The following is a 19,044-nucleotide window of genomic DNA, read 5'->3' on the forward strand; positions in this document are numbered from 1 at the left end:
GAGACAAGCAAGGGGAGGCTCACTGAGCCATTTATCTCTCTGCCCTTCAATTAATCCCACATGTGTTTATCATCCAGACTGGCACAATAAACTATCTCAATCCACCCCTTGCCAACCTGCCACCTGTACACATTTCTTTAGCCATATATAGTTATATAATTCCAAGACATTGATTAAATCACACTTATACTTATCATCAATCATCTATCATACATATAAATGAAAACACTGTGAGTCCATTTGTATGTGATATATCATACCTGAACACAGGAAAGATATGCAATAAGCACATAAAAAATACATTGACAATTACAAACCTCGCTTTTGCAATTGATCACGTGGTCGTAACTGATAGGTGGAACTACCTTCTTCTACTACCCATTCTGTATGACCTTTGCCCTCAGCAAGCACCTCAGCTGGCTGTGGTTTTTTGCCTGGTGGGGTGACCCAGACCTTCATTCCTGAGGGGTCTGGGTTATTTTAAGTCCTGTCAGGATTGGGTTGCTGTAATTTATCATTTACTTTAATAACAGGACATGGTAGCACTGAGTCGGCCTGTGGGATCTCCTGGATTCCAGACATATTCTTCTTTACCTCCATTATGGAACACCAGGCCAATTTCTCCTTGGTAATCAGGGTCAATCACACCACTTAGTACAGTGATACCCTTCCTGACCCATTGATCCTAAGGCATGAGAAGTCCAAAGTGGCCAGGGGGCATTCTCAGCTGCCAGTTCAGTGGAATCTGTGCTGTGTTTCCACGTGGGAGAATTCCTTCCTTCAGGACCAGGACCTCCAGGCCTGAGGAACACAGGGTTGCTGGGACAGGAAGCAAACATGCTGCAAGGGGATCACTAGGAGTAATAGTGAGTGGTGCCACTCCAGTTTCCACCCCTTGGTTCCTGGACCCATGAATTCTAGCTATTGGAGACACAGCACCGTATATTGACCGCTGATTTAGAGCATATACAGCTTCTTGGAGAACATTGCTCCAGCCCCGCAAGTTGTTGCCACCTAGTTGGCGCCATAATTGTGTCTTTAGGAGCCCATTCCATCGTTCTATCAAGCCGGCAGCTTCAGGATGATGAGGAACATGATACGACCAGTGGATTCCATGGGAATGGGCCCATTGCCGCACTGTATTTGCCTTGAAGTGAGTTCCTTGATCTGAAGCAATGCTCTGTGGGATGCCATCTGGTGGATGAGGCATTCTATAAGTCCATGAATAGTAGTTGTGGCAGAAGCATCGCGTGCAGGGAAGGCAAATCCATATCCACAGTAGGTGTCTATTCCAGTAAGAACAAAGCACTGTCCCCTCCATGATGGAAGTGGTCCTATGAAATCAACCTGCCACCAAGTTGATGGTCGATTTCCCTAGGAATGGTCCCCTATCTTGAACTTAATGTTGGTTTCTGCTGCTGGCAAATGGGGTACTCAGCAGTGGCAGTGGCCGAGTCAGCCTTGGTGAGTGTAAGTTCATGTTGCTGTGCCCTCGCATAACCTCCATCCCTGCCGCCATGTCCACTTTGTTCATGTGCCCATTGGGCGATAACAGGGGTGGCAGAGGAAAGAGGAGGACCAGTCTCCACAGTGTGTGTCATCTTATCCACTTGATTATTAAAGTCCTCCTCTTCAGATGTAATACTTTGGTGAGCGTTCACGTGAGATACAATTACCTTTACTTTCTTGGCCCATTCAGAGAGGTCTATCCACATACCTCTTCCCCACACCTCTTTGCCACCAATTTTCCAACCATGATCCTTCCAATTCCCTGACCATCCAGCCAAGCCATTAGCCACAGCCCATGAATCAGTATACAGTCTCACATATGTCCATTTTTCTTTGTAGGCAAACTGATTGACCAGGTGCACTGCTCAAAGTTCTGCCCAATTGGGAAAATTTCCCTTCACCTTCACCTTTCCCTTCTCCTTTAGGGAGATCCCAGAAAGGGGGCTGTAGTGCTGCTGCTGTCCACTTATGAGTGGCACCTGCATATCATGCAGAGCCATCCGTAAACCTAGCATGACTTTTTTGGTCTTCACTTAAAGTATGGTAAGGAACTCCCCAGGAGGCCATAGGTACAGACTGGGAGAAAGGAGGCAATGTGACAGGAGTGGAGACTGTGGGCATTTGGGCCACTTCTTCATGCAGCTTATTTGTTCCTTCAGGTCCTGCTTTGGCCTGATCTCGTATATGCCACTTCCATTTAACAATGGAGTGTTGCTGCGCACGTCCAACTTTATGATTACGTGGGTCAGACAATACCCAGTTCATGATAGATAATTCAGACCTCATGGTGACTTGGTGGCCCATGGTGAGGCGTTCAGTCTCCACCAAGGCCCAGTAACAGGCCAACAGCTGTTTTTCAAAGGGGGAGTCGTTGTTTGCGGAGATGGCAAGACTTTACTCCAAAATCCCAATGGTCTACGCTGTGATTCACCAATAGGGGTCTGCCAAAGACTCCATACTGCATCTTTATCTACAACTGACACCTCTAGCACCATTTGGTCAGCCGGATCTTATGGTCCCAGTGGCAAAGCAGCTTGCACGGCAGCCTGAACTTGTTGAAGAGCCTTTTCTTGTTCTGGTAAACAAACGAAAATGGAGGCTTTTTGTGTCACTTGATAAATAGGTCAAAGTAGAACAACCAAGTGAGGAATATGTTGCCTCCAAAATCCGAAGAGGCCCACTAGGCGCTGTGCCTCTTTTTGAGTCATTGAGGGAGCTAAATGCAATCGCTTTTCCTTCACTTTAGTAGGAATATCTCGACATGCCCCACACCACTGAACCCCTAGATGTGTTACTGATATGGAAAGTACCTGAATCTTTGTTGGGTTAATTTCCCAACCTCTTATACACGGATATTGTACCAATGAATCTAGAGTCTTTGATACATCCTCATTCATGGTTCCAATCAGCATAATGTCATCAATATAATGGACCAGTGTGACATTTTGTGGAATAGACAGGTGATCAAGGTCCCTTTGGACTACATGATGGCACAGGGAAGAAGAGTTGATGTACCACTGGGGCAGAGTTGTGAAAGTATATTGAATCTCCTTCCGTTTGTTTACCGGGCAGCCGCACAAACTGCACAGATGAGTGCGTGTTTCAGTGCCCCTGAGTGTTCTCTGAAACATCTCACATGTGGGGAAAACCACTGTGTGTGCAGATAATGTAATTCCTGCGCTTGCAGTCAGAAATACCTTGTACGATCTCCCCCTTTATTTTAAGCTCCATCAACAGAAAAGGACATTAGGCTTGGAGACATAGAGGGGCATTGAAGAAAAGGAAGCCCTTGGGGCGATGGAGGGTCACAGTAGCTGTCACCATGGGCTCTAAGGTAACAAGTGTGCCGATGACACATGATCGGGGGATGACCCCTTCTGCTCTACATATGGTCACTAGCAGGCAAAATGGATTTGATGGCACCCAACCACCACAGCAACAGCCTTAAGCTCTCAGAAGGATCTTGGCTGAAAGTATGTTGTGTATGTTGTTGTTATGTACAAGGGAACACTGTACCGTCCTCACCGCTATTGCTCTGTTAGAGCCATTGTTGCAGCCTCCGTGTCCATGGAGCTCATGGTAGACCTTCCTCTTTCTCTCTGCCCCTGCCCTTCACCAGGCATGGTGTCTGTCTCCAGGGACTGCTCTTTCCTGACAATATGTCCAGAGTCTGTAAGACATTTCGCCTTCCTTGACTTTCAGGAGCACTCTGGCCCTACTTCTTCCAAGACAGATCAGCGTGTGCTTGAGCAGTCCATGGTACTTCCAATAGTCTTCTCCAGCACCAAAATTCAAGTGCATCACTTCTTCTTCTATTTTCCTTATTCAATGTCCAGTATATGAGGCAATGAAAAAGACTGTGGCTTAAGTCGGCACACCTAAGTGTTCAAAGTGACATTCCTGCCCTCCAATACTCTAAAGAGGTCTTGTGCAGAAAATTTACCTAATGCAACATATCTTTTGCTCTGTTAACTGCTGTTTCAGTGAGCATTGATTATGGATCCAAGCAAGACAAAGCCATTGACAGCTTGAACCTTTTCTCCATTAATCATGATGTTACTTTTGGGTTCACTTGTGAGGATTTTGGTCTTCTTTACATTGAGCTACCATCCAACTGAAGGCTGAAATCCTTTATCTTCATCAGCAAGTGCTTTAAGCCCTCCTCACTTTCACCCAGCAAGGCTGTGTCATCTGCATATTACAGGTGGTTACTAAGCAGTCATCCAATCCTGATGCCACACTCTTCTTCATAGTATCGAGTTTCTGTGATGATTTGCTCAGCACACAGGTAGAACAAATACGGTGAGAGGATGCAACCATGACACACACCTTCCCTGATTTTAAACCATGCTGTCTTCCCTGTGTCCGTTTGCACCACTGACTCTTGTTTATGTTCAAGTTCCTCATGAGCACAATGAAGTGTTCTGGAAGGCCCATTCTTTCAAAGGCTATCCATAGATTTTTTATAGTCCACATAGGCGAATGCTTTTGCATAGTTAATTAAAAAACAGGTCAACCTTTGTCTGGCATTCTCTGCTTTCAGACAAGATCCATTTATCATCAGCAATTCCCCATCCTCTTGTGAATCCACCCTGAACTTCTGGCAACTCCTTGTCAATGTACCGCTGCAACCATTGTTGGGTTGGCCTTCAACAAACTTTATATGGGTGTGAAATCCATGATTTTTTTCTATTGCTTGAGCCTTCGGTTGGGTCCCCTTTCTTTGGAATGCACGAAGATGTGGCGTTCTTACAGTCAATTGGTCATGCCGCTGTCTTCCCACATTCCCCAAAGATGTTTACACATATCTCCCACTTTTATGAAGTTTGCTGTATGCCACTTTATGGGGTGGGTATAGAAAGACTTTCCCCCAGCTTCTCTCCCAAATATATGTCAGACCTAGATCACTGCTTGCAACTCATGGTAAATGCTTCTCAAAGTGATCTCCCGGAAGGCACCAGCCACCCAGAGCAAGCAGTCCCTATTGTCTGTCCCATCATGCGTGTGGCTCACGCCCTACTGTTAAGGACAGGGGAGTGCTCTCTCTGGAAAGCTTAGAGTAAATCAAGTCTCTAGCTCAAAGCTAAGCAAGGTTAGGCTACCATCATTGATCTAGGACCCGCCCATCTTGTCACATGCATACCCTTAATTCCTCCTCTTCTTGTTGCGTGTATACCCCTAGATTGTCCCCTCCCACTACTGTATTACCTATAGTACAACACCTTCCTGTGACATATGTCTTTACCTGTAATCAGGGGGCTTGCACACCCCCAAAAGATATATAAGACTTGGTGGGAAATAAATCTCTTTTCTCCCCCTCACCTCCGCTCACACTGTACGCGGACTTGGCTGGTGAGATCGTGGCTGTCAAGAAAGTGAGCATGTGACCATGAAACGTGTCTGTCTTTTATTTTGCCTTCTCTTCTAAATCACTTATTCCCTATGACTTTATTATAATCTTTACATAGCATAACCATACAATTGTGCTTACCAAAACCATGATTTGTTGTGGGGGGCTGGTTTCCCTCCATGACACCATGGGGTGGGTTGTGGGGAGCTATCCCAAAGAAAGATTGGTGGTTGGAACTCACTAACCACTCTGTGGGAGAACAAGGTGGCAGTCCGCTTCCAGAGAGATTGAAAGTATTGGCAATGCTAGGTGGTGCTACCCTGTCTTTTAACACTGCTGTGAGTCAGAATTGACGGCAAATGATGGGACTTTTGGTTTATAATGGATGTTGATCTTCTTTATGTTGAGTTGCAATCCATACTGAAGGTTGGTTTTGATAACTGAAATACACCCAAAGAGGATTTTTGCTTTTAGGATCAAAAGGAAGAGGGTTTCCAAGACTAAGACTTTCGAGGTGCAGACAACCTCATCTTCTTCCAGTGGGGCAGCTGGTGGGCCACCCGCCATGCAAGCCAGCCCTTGCCCCAAGGTGCCCCCAGGGTTCCTTCAGGTTTACTCTCTGTCACTGGCACTGTACATTTGAAGTGCTATTTGGTTACATTTAGTAGTTTATTTGTGTGTTTCTGGGGACCCACTAAAATGTTTCCAATGCCTTTCTCTGTAATTGCTTCTCTGCTTTTTGCTATTTTCACTTTTGAAAACCTCCTAGCATTGGTTGGGGAAATTTATCTGCTATTGAAAGGCAATCGACTCTGTGGATCACAACACACTCTAGGTAACTGGAGAATAGACATTCCGGAGCGCTTCCTTGTGCTCAAGCAGAACCTGGACATGGACCAGGAGGTAGTTGTTCAAGCAGAAAAAGAGGGTCCTGAGAGGCTTACAATTTGGCAAGGTGTGCAGCTGAATCGTATCCTTTGGCCTACGTGCTCTGTGTGCATGCTGAACAAGTCGCCGGAGGAGCTGGACCCCATGAAGAAGAACATGGCATCAGGAACATGGAGGCAGTCTCATGCATGCTCTGCAGTATGCACAGGATATAAACTTGCTAGCAGAAAACTTATATGACTTGAAGCCTTTCCAGATGAATGGCAAAGACAACAGCCTTCCATCTGGGTCACACTTAAACTTAAAGAAAAAAAGCTATGAATACATTATGCTAAGTGATGAAGGAATGGAAAAGATCAAGGACTCCATTCAACTTGGATGAACCTTCAATGTCCATGGAAGTAAAACCCAAAGTCAAACACACTGCCCTCGAGTCAGGAAATCACGCAATGTTTTGCATGGAGGAAAGCAGCCACACCAGACTTCTTACAAGTATCCAAAGGGAAAGATGTCCCTTCAGGTGGATCTGTCCCAAGGCAACAGTCTTCTCACAATCCTCTTCCATGCTGGGGTAAGCTGGCCCATGAGAAAGGAAGGGCAGAGAAAACCACACTCTTGACCTGTGGTGTTGGTGAAGTCTTCAGAAGATACAGTGTCCAGCCAGGGGAAGGAGCAGATCCGCCTTGGAGCTAGTGCATTCACGATCCTCCTGAAGAACGAAGAGGGGGAGATTTTGGGTTGCTTATGTTGGACATGCCACCAAGGAAGACCATGTGCTAGAAAAGGGCCTTCTCTTTAGTCAAGTAGAGGGTCAGCAAAAAAGGGGGCAGTCCTCCCTGAGTGTCCCCAGTGAGATAGATTGACGCCAGAGCTGCAGGCAGGTGCTCAAACATAGCCATCATGGTGGGGAGGCTGGACGAGCTGATTACATGTGGTTCTGGTCATACGTAAAGGTGGCTGTGAGTTGGAGCTGAGCTTCCCCACAGTGGGATAATGTGAAACCAGTAGGGCTACCTGGAAAATGTGGTTCCCAAATCAAAGGGACAAATGACTAAGTGACTGGTGAAGCGAGTAGTGCAAATATCTCATGAACCGAATCAAGCTGTCACAGGTGTAACATCACACATTTGGGGGAAAGGTCAAGTTGTGTAAAGTTCAGAGTTTTGGTGAAGGAGCCAAGTAAAACTGGCCAGCGGCTGCCATCTGACACTGGCTCAGATTCCCAACATCCGACTCTTCTTCCCAACTCCTTGGCTAGATCCGGGTAAGGTTGATTGGGGTAATGGTGGCCCTGGGCCTGAATGACAGGAACTATAACGAACTCTTGCCCTCACCTGAGAGTTCTTTATTCCTGACTCCAACATCCTCATGCGGGAAAGTTCCAGAGTGTCAGGCTGATTTGTGGTTTTAGTGTAAGAATTGAAACCCCTGTTATGGTTTGCATTTGCAGGTGCTCATGTTTGTCACTAGACTGTGCTAATGTTTATAATGAACTAGTCTAAAGGGACAAACCGATGTGTCTTGGAAGAAGAGCAAGGGGCTCCTCAGAGGCAAGGATGGCCAGACTTGGTCTTACGTACTGTGGACAGATTGTCAGGAGAAACCACTCTATGGAGAAGGACATTGAGTTGATAAAGTGGCGGGGCAGCAAGATGGATGGACACAGTAGCTGCAATAATGGACTCGGGTATAGGAACAATGGTGAGGGTGGCACAGGACCGGGTCATGTTTCATTGTGTGGAGAATAGTGTCGCTGTGTTAGTCCGGATTGACTTGAGAAACAAAATCATAGACACTCATATGTGTATAAGAAAGAGTTTTATATAAAAGAGCAATTGTATATTGAGAAACCATCCCAGTCCACTCCAGATCAAGTCCATACGTCTGATATTAGCCCATATGTCTGATACCAGTTCATAAATTCCTCTTTAGACTCACACAGTCATTGCTCAGTAAAGAGCTCTGGTGGTGCCAAAGGTGAAGAGCTCAACTCGTCATAACAAAGCTGGCCATCCAGTGTCTCTGCACAACAAGACCAAGCATTCCTCCTTCATAAGGACGACAGCCAAGGGAACCCCACAGGAGCAGTTCCACTCTGCCACTGTGAGTTGGAATCAGCTTTATGTTACTTAGCACAGAAACATGAATGAAAACTTGACATCTCTATTATTCTTATTAATGTAATCTGGTGACTTATGTAGAATTTAGGACTTCTGAGAAAATAAAGTATTAGATCTCTTTGGCACTCCCATTTCCATGTTTCAGTGCTCACTGCTAAATCGGTCTTTTCTGGGTTGGATTACTGTGTTTTGATTCAGCCAAGAATGATCGCCATCAGATGCCAGGATAGACCATGGAGGGTAAAGTTCACACAATCTCTTTAGTGTTGGGTATAGTGACCATGATGTAGTATTTAAAAAATAATGATAATGGATAAGATATCCTTGAAGGAACCAGTGTCCTGGTAGGTGACAGGGCAGGACTATAGGAAGACTGGGGATAAGAAATAGGCCCATTGATTCCTGCAAGGATACAGCCTCTATTTCACTATCAAAGCCCTCCATTAACTTTGAATGGAGAACAGCCATCAGGTACAACTGCATGGAACCCCTCAGGGGCAGACACTCTTCTCTCTCTTTCTGGCCTCTTCCTAAGCCAGAAGTCTCTTGGCAACTCATGGTGCAGCTGGCTGATGGGGCAAAGAAAGATGTCACAAATAATCTAGAGAGCAAATATCAATTCACGGGTAATTGAAATCACTTCTGGCTCACACATCCATCCCTTCTTTTTTATTTATTTATCTTTAACTGGAACCAGATTTATTTTCTCATCCCCATTGTTCTTATCGCATACGACTGTCCTACCCACTCTCTCTGTGTGCCTTAGCAACACTTTCCTTATTTTCTTGGACTTTGCCAAGCACCATGCCCCCTATGGCCTGTGTAATTGTTATTCCTTCTGCTTAGAATGCCCTTCTCCACCCTCACTTGATGTTGCTGCTGCCCACTCCGTTGAAGTCCGACAGCCTCACCTGGGCTCTCTTAGACCCCTCTCCCAACACTGATCCCAGCCTAGCCAGTCAACAGCCCCCCGCCGCTGCTTTTGAGGCTATTTGCTGTTCTTTCTAGTGCTTCTACTTCTCCAAGTTCTGCATCTGCGTAGCTTTGCTTATGTCCCCCCTCATTACAAGGTGAGCTCCACAAGAACAAGGTCCTCTATCAATGACCCTAAGCCAAGATTGCCAGCCCCAGGATGACCAGCTCTCCTGGATCACCCCAACATCATCCTCCTGGGCACCTAAGTGGACAACCCCTCCCAACAGGGTAGGAAGTATGTGGACCCCAAAGCCCCACACTGTGTCCCTTTTGTCAGCAGAAAGCACCCAGAGATGTCAGTGCCCAGTACTCCCAAAGATTTGGGTCTGCACTCCTTCAGTGGGGAAATGTCAGCTAGTTAACTGAGGGACAGGGGCTTTGCTCCTCCCATGCTGGCAAAGGCCCCATAAAGGAGGTTGGAAAGACATCAGGCCACCATTAGATCCCGGCATCAAAGAACAAAGAAACAAATAATTGTGAATGAGGTGGAGTACTTACTGGGGACCCAAGACCCATCTGTAGACATTTGGACATCCCTTACAGAAGGGTCACGGGGAGGAGAAAAGCAACTCAGGGTGCAGTGTACCAACGATGAAACATACAACTGTCCTCTAGTTCCTAAATGCTTCTTTTCTCCCACTATCATAATCCCAATACTACTTTACCAATCTGGCTAGACCAGAGGTTGGAAACTGGACATACAGAGAATCCAACAGACGATGCCTTCAGGAGCAGTGTTGTGAGTAGCGATAATGGGAGGGTGGAGGGAGGGTAGTGTAGAAAAGGGGAACCGACTACAAGGATCTACATATGACCTCTTCCCTGGGGAATGGACAATAGAAAAGTGAGTGAAGGGAGATGTTGGGCAGAGTAAGATATGATAAAATAATTATTTATAAATCATCAAGGGTTCCTAGAGGGAGGAAGGTTTGGGAAGGAGGGGAAAAATGAGGAGTTGATACAAAGCACTCACGTAGAAAGCAACTGTTTTGAGAATGTTGATGGCAACAAATGTACAAATGTGCTTGACACAATGCATGGATGGATGGATTGTGATAAGAGTTGTACGAGCCCCCAATAAAATGATTTTAAAAATTAGGTACTCATGTGTGTCTGAAGAGCTCGCCAAGACAGTGAACAGGGAACCCAAAGACTGGGACATTTTCTGGCAAGGACATTGGACAAGGGACTAATGTCTAAAACTCATAGAAAACTTCAACACCTCAACCAGCAAAAGACAAATAATCCGGTGTCAAAACAGGGAGAAGACATCAAGAGACCCTTCACCAAAAAAGACATTCGGGCGGCAGACCCACATTTGAAGACATGCTCATGTTTAGTAGCCGATAAATTCAGACTCTGAACTCACAGCCATTGAGTGGCTACTGAGGCGTAGTGTCTTCTTAGACATAATCAACCACCTCAAGGGAATGAGGCATGGATCCTGGTGGCTCAGGACTATGGTTTCAGGGGATCTCCAGGTCTATTGGCATAAAATGTATAGACAAGGCTCTTCAGGCTTCTTCCTACTTTGATGAGTAGCAACCAGAATCTAAAAAGCCCAGGATCAGCACCATCTAAGGAGACAATCTTGGAGTCTCTGGAGTGAAGAAAACTGAAGACACCTGGAAACAAGTAGTCCAATGATGAGTGGAGCTCATGACCATCAGTCTCTACAATCCTGAGAACAGAGCTCGATGGTACCCACCTACCAGTGCTTACATTCTGAATGAATCGTTTCAGAAAGTTCTGAAGGAGATGATGTTGATGGAAATCAAGATCATCAAACCAACAATGATGGCAATACCACCAAAGGCCATGTGTCTCAGAAAGTCATCTTGGGTCGCAAGGTCCTTGTCTCCTTGGTATTTCTATGAACAGAGCATTGGCTGGCTGGGTTCCTCTGCTCTGTTGTTTTCTATTTTGCTGCCAATTGGATCTGGAGACCCCTTTCCCATTCCTGGGAGGGATTAAGGCAGCTCCTGGGAGAATAAATAGAGTTCTGAGCGCTTACTCCCAAAGCAAGTTCCTTGATTGCTCCACATTAAGGCTGAACAGTTAACAACAGCCACCTCAAGCATGAAGCTGGTAATGGTCCTTGTGCTGGTTGCCCTTCCCCTGTATTGTTATGCAGGTATACTGTGGGGGGAAGGCAGTCTTCAGGCCCAGGGTCCTTGATGCAAGACCTCCCATTCAAGTACAGTCAGGCCCAGTACAAGGGTCTGGGTCTAATGGACCCTGTATTCCTAGAGAATTTAGAGAATGAAAGACATGCTTCTTTCCTGAGTTTTTGCTTCTGTCTTGACATTGCATGTAGTTTGTCTTGCTGTGATTCGGGATGACAACCTGCGGTCACAATTACAAAGAGAAACAGGAGGAGATCTTAATTAGATAGTCAGTGGTGGCTGGCCAGGGTGGGTTTGGGGGATGTACTTGCATTCAGATGAGTTATTTCAAAGAAACACTAGTGGAAACTTCTTAAAGTGGAAGGAAAATTCCCAGGTGCAAGCAACTACAAGTGATAAAGTTTTCAATGCCAATTAAGGTCTACTTTGGGGAGTTGATTCAAGCTTTTCTTTTTTAAAAAAACAATCATTACATTGGGGGCTTGTACAGCTCTTATCCATCCATCTATCCATCCATCCATCCACCCATCCATCCATTGGGTCAGGCACATTTGTACTTTTCTTGCCATCATCATTCTCAAAACATTTTCTTTCTACTTGAGCCCTTGGTATCGGCTCCTCAATTTTCCCCTCCCTTCACCACCCTACCTCCCTCGTTAACCCTTGATAATTTATCAATTATTCTTATTTTTTCATGTCCTATACTGACTGGTGTCTCCTTTCACCCACTTTTCTATTGCCTGTCTCCCTGGGCAGGGGTTATATGCAGATCAGTGTGATTGGTTCCCTGTTCTCGCCCAACCTTCCCCTTACCTTTCTGGAATGGTTACTCTCAATATTGGTCTTAAGGGGTTTATCTGACCTGGATTCCCTGTATTTCCAGCTCTTACCTGTACCCATATACATGCTCTCTGTTTTACCTGGATTTGTAAGATAGAAATGGGATCATGATAGTGTGGAGGAAGGAACCTTAAAGAACTAGAAGAAAGTTGTATGTCCATCAGTGCTATACTAGACACTGACTGGCTTGTCTCTTCCATGTGATCCTTTTGTAAAGGATCCCAATTGTCTATAGATGGGTTTTAGGTCTCCACTCTGCATTCTGCGTCATTCATAGTAATATGATCTTTTGTTCTTTGATGCCTGATACCTGATCCCATCGACACCTTGTGATCCCACAAGCTGGAGTGATTTTTCCATGTGGACTTTGTTGCTCCTGAGCTAGATGACTGCTGGTTTATCTTCAAGCCTTTAAGACCTCAGATGCTATATCTTTTGATAGCCTTGCACAATCAGCTCTCTTCACCACATTTGCTTATGTATCCGCTGTGTCTTCTGCCATCGTGTCAGGAAGGTGAGCATCATGGTATTCCAGTTTAATAGAACATAGTGTTCTTACATGGAGGGAGTAGTTGAGTGGAGTCCCAATGTCTCTCTGCTACCTTAATACTAAATCTATAAATATATGTGCATAGATCTATTTATCCATCATTAATTATAAATATATTTATATATGGACAGTTCTTTATTTAGACCTCAATAAATGTCTTTTTCCTCCTAGTTCTTTGCTCTATTTCCTTTTACTTTCCTCTGGTCCCAAAATCATGCTCAGCCTTCATTTGGGTTTCAGTAATTCCTCTCGTTTACATTGCCCTTGATCAAGCCCTACCATGCTTCCTACACCCTCCTTGCCATCAATTTTGGATCACGTGCTGTTCCCTTGTCCCTGGGTTTGTGAACGCCCAATTCCTCTCCCCTGCATTCCTCTCTCCCATGTCTTCCTGGGAACCTTTGGTCTCCTCCAGATTGTTTTCTCCTCCAGATTGCTTATCCTGCCTATCTTATGTAGATAGGCCTGCAGAGATGATAATATGCACAAAAAGGAAACAGAGCAAGACAAAGCAACAAAAGAAAACAAAATAACAACAGCAACAAAAATAAAACCAATGATAAAAAAGAGAAAAGCCTGTAAATAGTTCAATGTCTTATGTTAGGAGTGTTTTCCTGTCGAGTCTGATGGGTACCATGGCCTGGCCCCAAAGTCTGTTTTTGGTATTCCCTTGGAACTTCCTTGCTCTGCTCCCTTTGCTTTTCTGTTGCACGCCCTCAGTGTTTTGCCTCCATGTGGTAGGGTCAGACCGAGTGCAATTCCCACACTGTGTCTCCAGTATTGTTCCCCGTAGGGCTACGGGTCAGTGAGGAATGTGGTGTCTCATAATGGGGCCGGTCATATGATTCTCTCTGTTCATTGGCTGCTCTGAGAGGGAATAACATCCTCAAGGCTTGGTGGGCCAGAATGTGCTCCACGCTCTTTTCCTCCCACTTCATTTGGACATGTGTGCTCTGATCAGACTTGTCCCGCTCCCTGAGCTGTAGCTTCAGTGCTGTCCTCTGAAGTAAATTCTTCTGGGGAGTAGGAGGGGGCTGTCCAAGTAGCTGGGATTGGAGCTGGCCCCTCAGAGCTCTCTACTGGTTCCTTTCTTCATGCTGGTATGTTGTGTTAATATCTTGGATCACCAGGTTGAAGTCTGGTCCCACTTTCCCTGTGGAGATATAAACATTATGCTCCCCTAGGTGGGTTACTGCCCCATTCTCCTTCTACTCACTTTTCCTTCTGCCTTTTTAGTGTTTATGACCCTTCCATACTACCTGGACCTCATCCCAGGGATATTTCTATACAGTACCTTATTCCCTATGCTGCCCCCCTTCTTTTTAAGCTGACCTCAGCGAACTCATGTTGTACTTCACCTTTTATGCTTGGCTTACTTCACTTAGCATGATTTCCTCCAGCTCTTGCCATGATTCAAGCCTTTTATACGTGTCTTTTGACCCCAAGTTTCTCAGCATTGACTGAGGAGGAGGTCCCCAGCCTTCAGGAGAGGGCCTTGTAGTGTGGAAGACCAGAGAAACATAAGTAGCAGGAGCTGACTGTCAATAAGACTTCCCACACACAGCTAGTGAGCTTTTGAACATTGACATAGCTCTTTCACACAGGCTTCGGCATCTGCTACCCAGAGAGTGTTCCTTGTTGTGTTGCTGTTGCTGTTTGTTGCCATGGAGGCAGTTGCGACTCATGGCAAAAGAGGTGTGAACGGACTACAATGGTGACAGGTTGAAAGTCACCCCAAAGCCAGGGATAAAGAAAACTCAGCCCTCCTGGGTCCACACCCAGAGCTCTTTCCCCGATAGCACCAGTGTGGCCATCCTCCATTCATTCTGTGAACCAGAATCTGTTTTAGGCTTTGTTGTTGAGAATGATAGTTAAGAATCAATAGAGAGAAGGGAGACCATTTTGGACCCATGATGCTTGCAATCTTGGCAATCCTCCCTGATGTGCTGTGATTGGGTGAAGCCTTGCAGGCTGTTGAACAGGGAAAGTTAAGCTCTGGCACCGAGTAAGTGCATCTCATTTCTTTAGCACCCTCATTAACAGACTGGCGTCTGGATTCCTGAGGTGGAGAGGTAAAGGGGAGGAGTCACTGGCTTCATGGGCACTGGCTGGGGAGGAGGAATAACACTGAGAGTGAACACCTGTAGGTGATATTCCGTCACCTTCCTGATGCCCACCCTAATCGGGTGTGAGACAATGGCGAGCATCACAAACGTACCCACCAGAGGATGTAAGCAATGGACCCATTTTCTAATGATTTCTTCCCAGGTTCTGGATGCCCATTGCTTGAAAGATTGATTAACGAGACGATCAGTTCTGAAATATCAGTAGACAACTATGTACGCATTATTGATCAGGAAGCAATAATGGATGATAATACTAGAGAAAGCTTCAGAGATCTCAAACAATGTTATCTCGACCAGCCTCAGGAGAATCTGGACAACATCATGGCACTGGTGGTAATTTTGGTTTCTTCCTATGTGCTTCTCCAAAACACAGACCAGGGGCTCCCTGGCTCTAAATTTGCCTCTAACCCCACCAAGGAAACCGGTAATCTGGAAGATCTCTTTAATATATATGTTAATCTTTTATATACATACACATACATATATAATTAAAGATATCTATTCAGGTGTGCATAGATCTACTGAATTTGAACTTGATATTTTAAAGACAGCTGTATAGATATTTACTTTTACAGGGAGTCTCCTAACCTGGACATGAAGGGAGCATTTCAGGCCCCAAACTGATTTGAGCTTTCCTCCATGGATTCCTCATTGCCCGATAGACAAGGCAAGGCAAAGAGAGACGAGGAAGCACAGAGAAAGGCTTCCCTGCTCCCTTAGCTTCGCTCATGCACATACACACATTCATGCACACACACGTTCACATTCTCTCTCTCTCTCTCTGTCTCTCTCTCTCTCTCTCACACACACACACACACACACACACAAACACAGACACACACACACACACACACACACATTCCATCAGGAAGAAAATCCAGTTTGTAGGAAGCCTCTCTCTAGGAAGATTCAGTAGAGAAAAGTCCCTTTCCTCACAAAACCAAGTCGTTAAAACACATTTCCTTTTTCTGAAGTACCAATGAGACTTTATGGGACTCCGGAGATTGCAGAGGCTCATCCAGGAGGGTGGGGACAGCTCCTGGGCAGTGTCATCGCCTGCCACCCCTGCCTATTTCCTCTGTGTGTTAAAAACACCTTTGTTATTGTGAGTTGGGGGAAAGAAGGCTGAGCAGAGCATCAGTTTTACAGCCACCAAGTTATTCCCAGATTGTTTGGGATCTGCAATCTGCACTCTGGAACATCACGTCCTCAACCCACGTTGTTGCATTGCCCTCTCCCCCCTTCCTTCTCTCCTGATCCATTGGCGTTTGTCCTTGGGCCAATGCTGCCCTTTCGCACGCTCATGGTTGGTCGCTCTGAGGTGTGATTGCCCACGTGCACAACTGCCTATTGCTGGACTGATAATTGAGCCAGGGGTTTGAGCTCATTTCCAGCCTTGAAGGGTGGCTAAGGAGGAAAATCATTCTTAGGAATCTTATTGACTGGTCTCAGAATGTGTCATTTGGGTAAGATCTTGTAGTATCTGAAAAAATGTTAAAATGCTTGCCGAAGCAATCCATAGTTAAGAGGCTCTAAGATGGGAGATTAAGGATCACTTAATTAAATGAACTAGTGCTTCAAGTGACTCATGTGTGAACCCACAATGGGGAATAAATGGTTTAAAACAACAGCAAGAACAAAAGAATCCCAACACTTAAAACTGTCCCTGGGGAGTGGAAACGGGGTGGGTGGGACCTGATTTGTAGCCACACACACCTCCCTGGTGTCCATCAATGTCGCTTGTCAATTGAATCCATCACTCTGTAATTGATTACACTCTCGGGATAACCTGCTTGGATGTTTGCTGCTTGTGGGCAGACCCCAGAGGAGGAAAAGTTGGTTACACTTCAATATCTTGCGCTGTGAGACAGAGTTGGAAAACCTAAGTGACATCTCTGTTTTGTTTTGTTTTTGACATCTGTTTTTTGTCTTCCAGAATATGATATACAATAGCAAAAATTGTGCAAGCTACTAACTTCCCATCAGATTTCGTCTCAAAGGGTTACAAAGCAATGGCTACAACGTGACTGCTGAGTTGCTCTCACTCCCATCCTTTCTTTTTATTGTTTGTCTCTTTCTCTACAAACTGCAAGACAATGGTTGAAACCTCTAAGACATTTTCCATTTTAATAAACTAGTTCCACAAACCTATAGTTCTTCTTTATTTTACCATTAAAATGGAGGTTTTATAAGGCCTGGCCTATCACACACATACACACACACACACAAGGCTTTAATACATACCAATGCATGCACTCACATATACACACATGGGAAGCCCCTACTTCCTTGTCATCTGAAGCCCACTCATCAGATTGTGCTGCATCTCCACCATTTCCCTAAGCTGAAACTAGAGCGCACACCAGTTACCATTGAGCCCCTTCTGATGCATGGAGACCACCACCTGTTCCAGAGCTGGACTGTGCTCCAGGGGGCCTTTCAAGGTTATGTCTTTTGAGAACCAGAATGCCAGGCCTTTCTTCTAGATGCAATTAAGTACATTTGAATCACCAGTGTTTGTGCTTGTGAATTGCTATCCCCCACCCCCCATGACAGAAATTAGGAAGTCCTCAGGCATTTATACCTTAATTGTCTGGTCAAACTCAGTTACCTACCCTCTTCTCTGAGCCCTGAAATCCTTGCTCTGCTCATGAGTGGATTCTGACTCATACAGATCCTGTAGGATGGAGTGGACCTTCCCCTGGGGCTTTCCAAGTCTGATCTTTTTTTTCTTTTTATGCTTTTAATTTTTATGCTTTTAATTTTTGTTTATTTGGATCATTTTATTGGGGGCTCATGAAACTTTTATCACACTCCATACATATATCCATTGTGTTACGCACATGTGTACGTGTGTTGTCATCATCATTCTCAAAACATTTTCTTTCTGCTTGAGCCCTTGGTATCAGTTTCTCATTTCTCCCCTCACTCCCCCACCCTCTCTCATAAATCCTTAATAATTTATAAATTATTATTATTTTTTCTTGTCTCACCCTGTTCGATGTCTCCCCTCACCCACCTTTCGGTTGTCCATCCCCCAGGGAGGAGGTTAGAGGTAGATCCTTGTGACAATCTGACACTGAATTGGCACCCACACTGAAGGCTGCCATCCTTGGTCTCCATCCTCCAGTGCTTCAACTTCTCACGTTCAGCAAGTAAGATGCTGTCACCTGCATATCACCAGTTATTCATCAGCCTTCCTCCGCCCGCATGTCCCTTTCTTTTTCTTTTCACCCAGCCTCTCTGATGATTTGCTCAGCATACAGATTATACAAGTAAGGTGAGAGCATACAGCCCTGATAGAGTTTAAGCCACGCAGCACACTCCTGTTCCACTAGCACAGCTGTCTCGATCCATGGACACATTTCTCAGGGGCACAAGGAAGTGTTCTTGAATTCCCGTTATTTCACGGTTATTCATAGTTTGTTATGAACCTGAGATAGTTAACTTGTATTGTGCCAGCCTGGCCGATAAACACCTGTGGGGTGAATTGAAGGGCAAAGAGATAAATGGCTAGTGAGCCTCGCCTTTCTAGTATTCAGGTTTCTTGCTCTCTGATGGTTGGACCAGGGCATAACCACCTTAGCCAGTTCCCTGCTTCCATCTGGCAAGGTTTACTTCCTGCAAGACATCCCTGAGGAGAAGCCACATGGACTTAACCTGATGCAGTCCTAGGTGCTGGAGCAGCCATGTGGAGACCCCTGCCAATGCTGAAATGCTTACACATCCACTGATTTGACTTTCCTCCTGCACTCGGCATTACTGCATGTGTTTTGTGGGTGCTTTGTGGGATGGAGGAGGACTTTGTGGATTAATGTCGGACATATAGTCTAATGTTGGACTTGTGGGTTTGGGCAGCACTGGGTTGTGATGTTTTCTTTTCTTTTTTTTAATTAATAAATCTTTTTATTGGGGCTCATACAACTCATCACAATCCGTACATACATCAATTGAGCAAAGCACCCTTATATATTCGTCATTCTCAAAATTCACCTTCCACTTGGGTTCCTGGAATCCGCTCGGTTTCCCTTTTTTTCCCCTCCCCCTCCCTCTCCGCTCC

The 19,044-nt window shown here is 45.3% G+C and overlaps 1 protein-coding gene and 1 pseudogene across 1 annotated transcript; one reads left to right on the forward strand and one right to left on the reverse strand.

Annotated features, from left to right (window-relative positions):
* Nucleotides 1–309: 309 nt before the first annotated feature.
* Nucleotides 310–3,140, reverse strand: LOC142445597 (uncharacterized; annotated as a pseudogene).
* Nucleotides 3,141–11,421: 8,281 nt separating this feature from the next.
* Nucleotides 11,422–18,037, forward strand: LOC142445598 (mammaglobin-A-like). Its single transcript, XM_075547552.1, has 3 exons — nt 11,422–11,476; nt 15,127–15,317; nt 18,026–18,037. The coding sequence occupies exons 1-3, from the start codon at nt 11,422–11,424 to the stop codon at nt 18,035–18,037; spliced, it is 258 nt and encodes an 85-aa protein (XP_075403667.1).
* The last annotated feature ends 1,007 nt before the right edge of the window (nt 18,038–19,044 follow it).

This window comes from Tenrec ecaudatus, chromosome 4 (genome assembly GCF_050624435.1).
Source record: "Tenrec ecaudatus isolate mTenEca1 chromosome 4, mTenEca1.hap1, whole genome shotgun sequence".
Taxonomy (NCBI): Eukaryota; Metazoa; Chordata; class Mammalia; order Afrosoricida; family Tenrecidae; genus Tenrec; species Tenrec ecaudatus.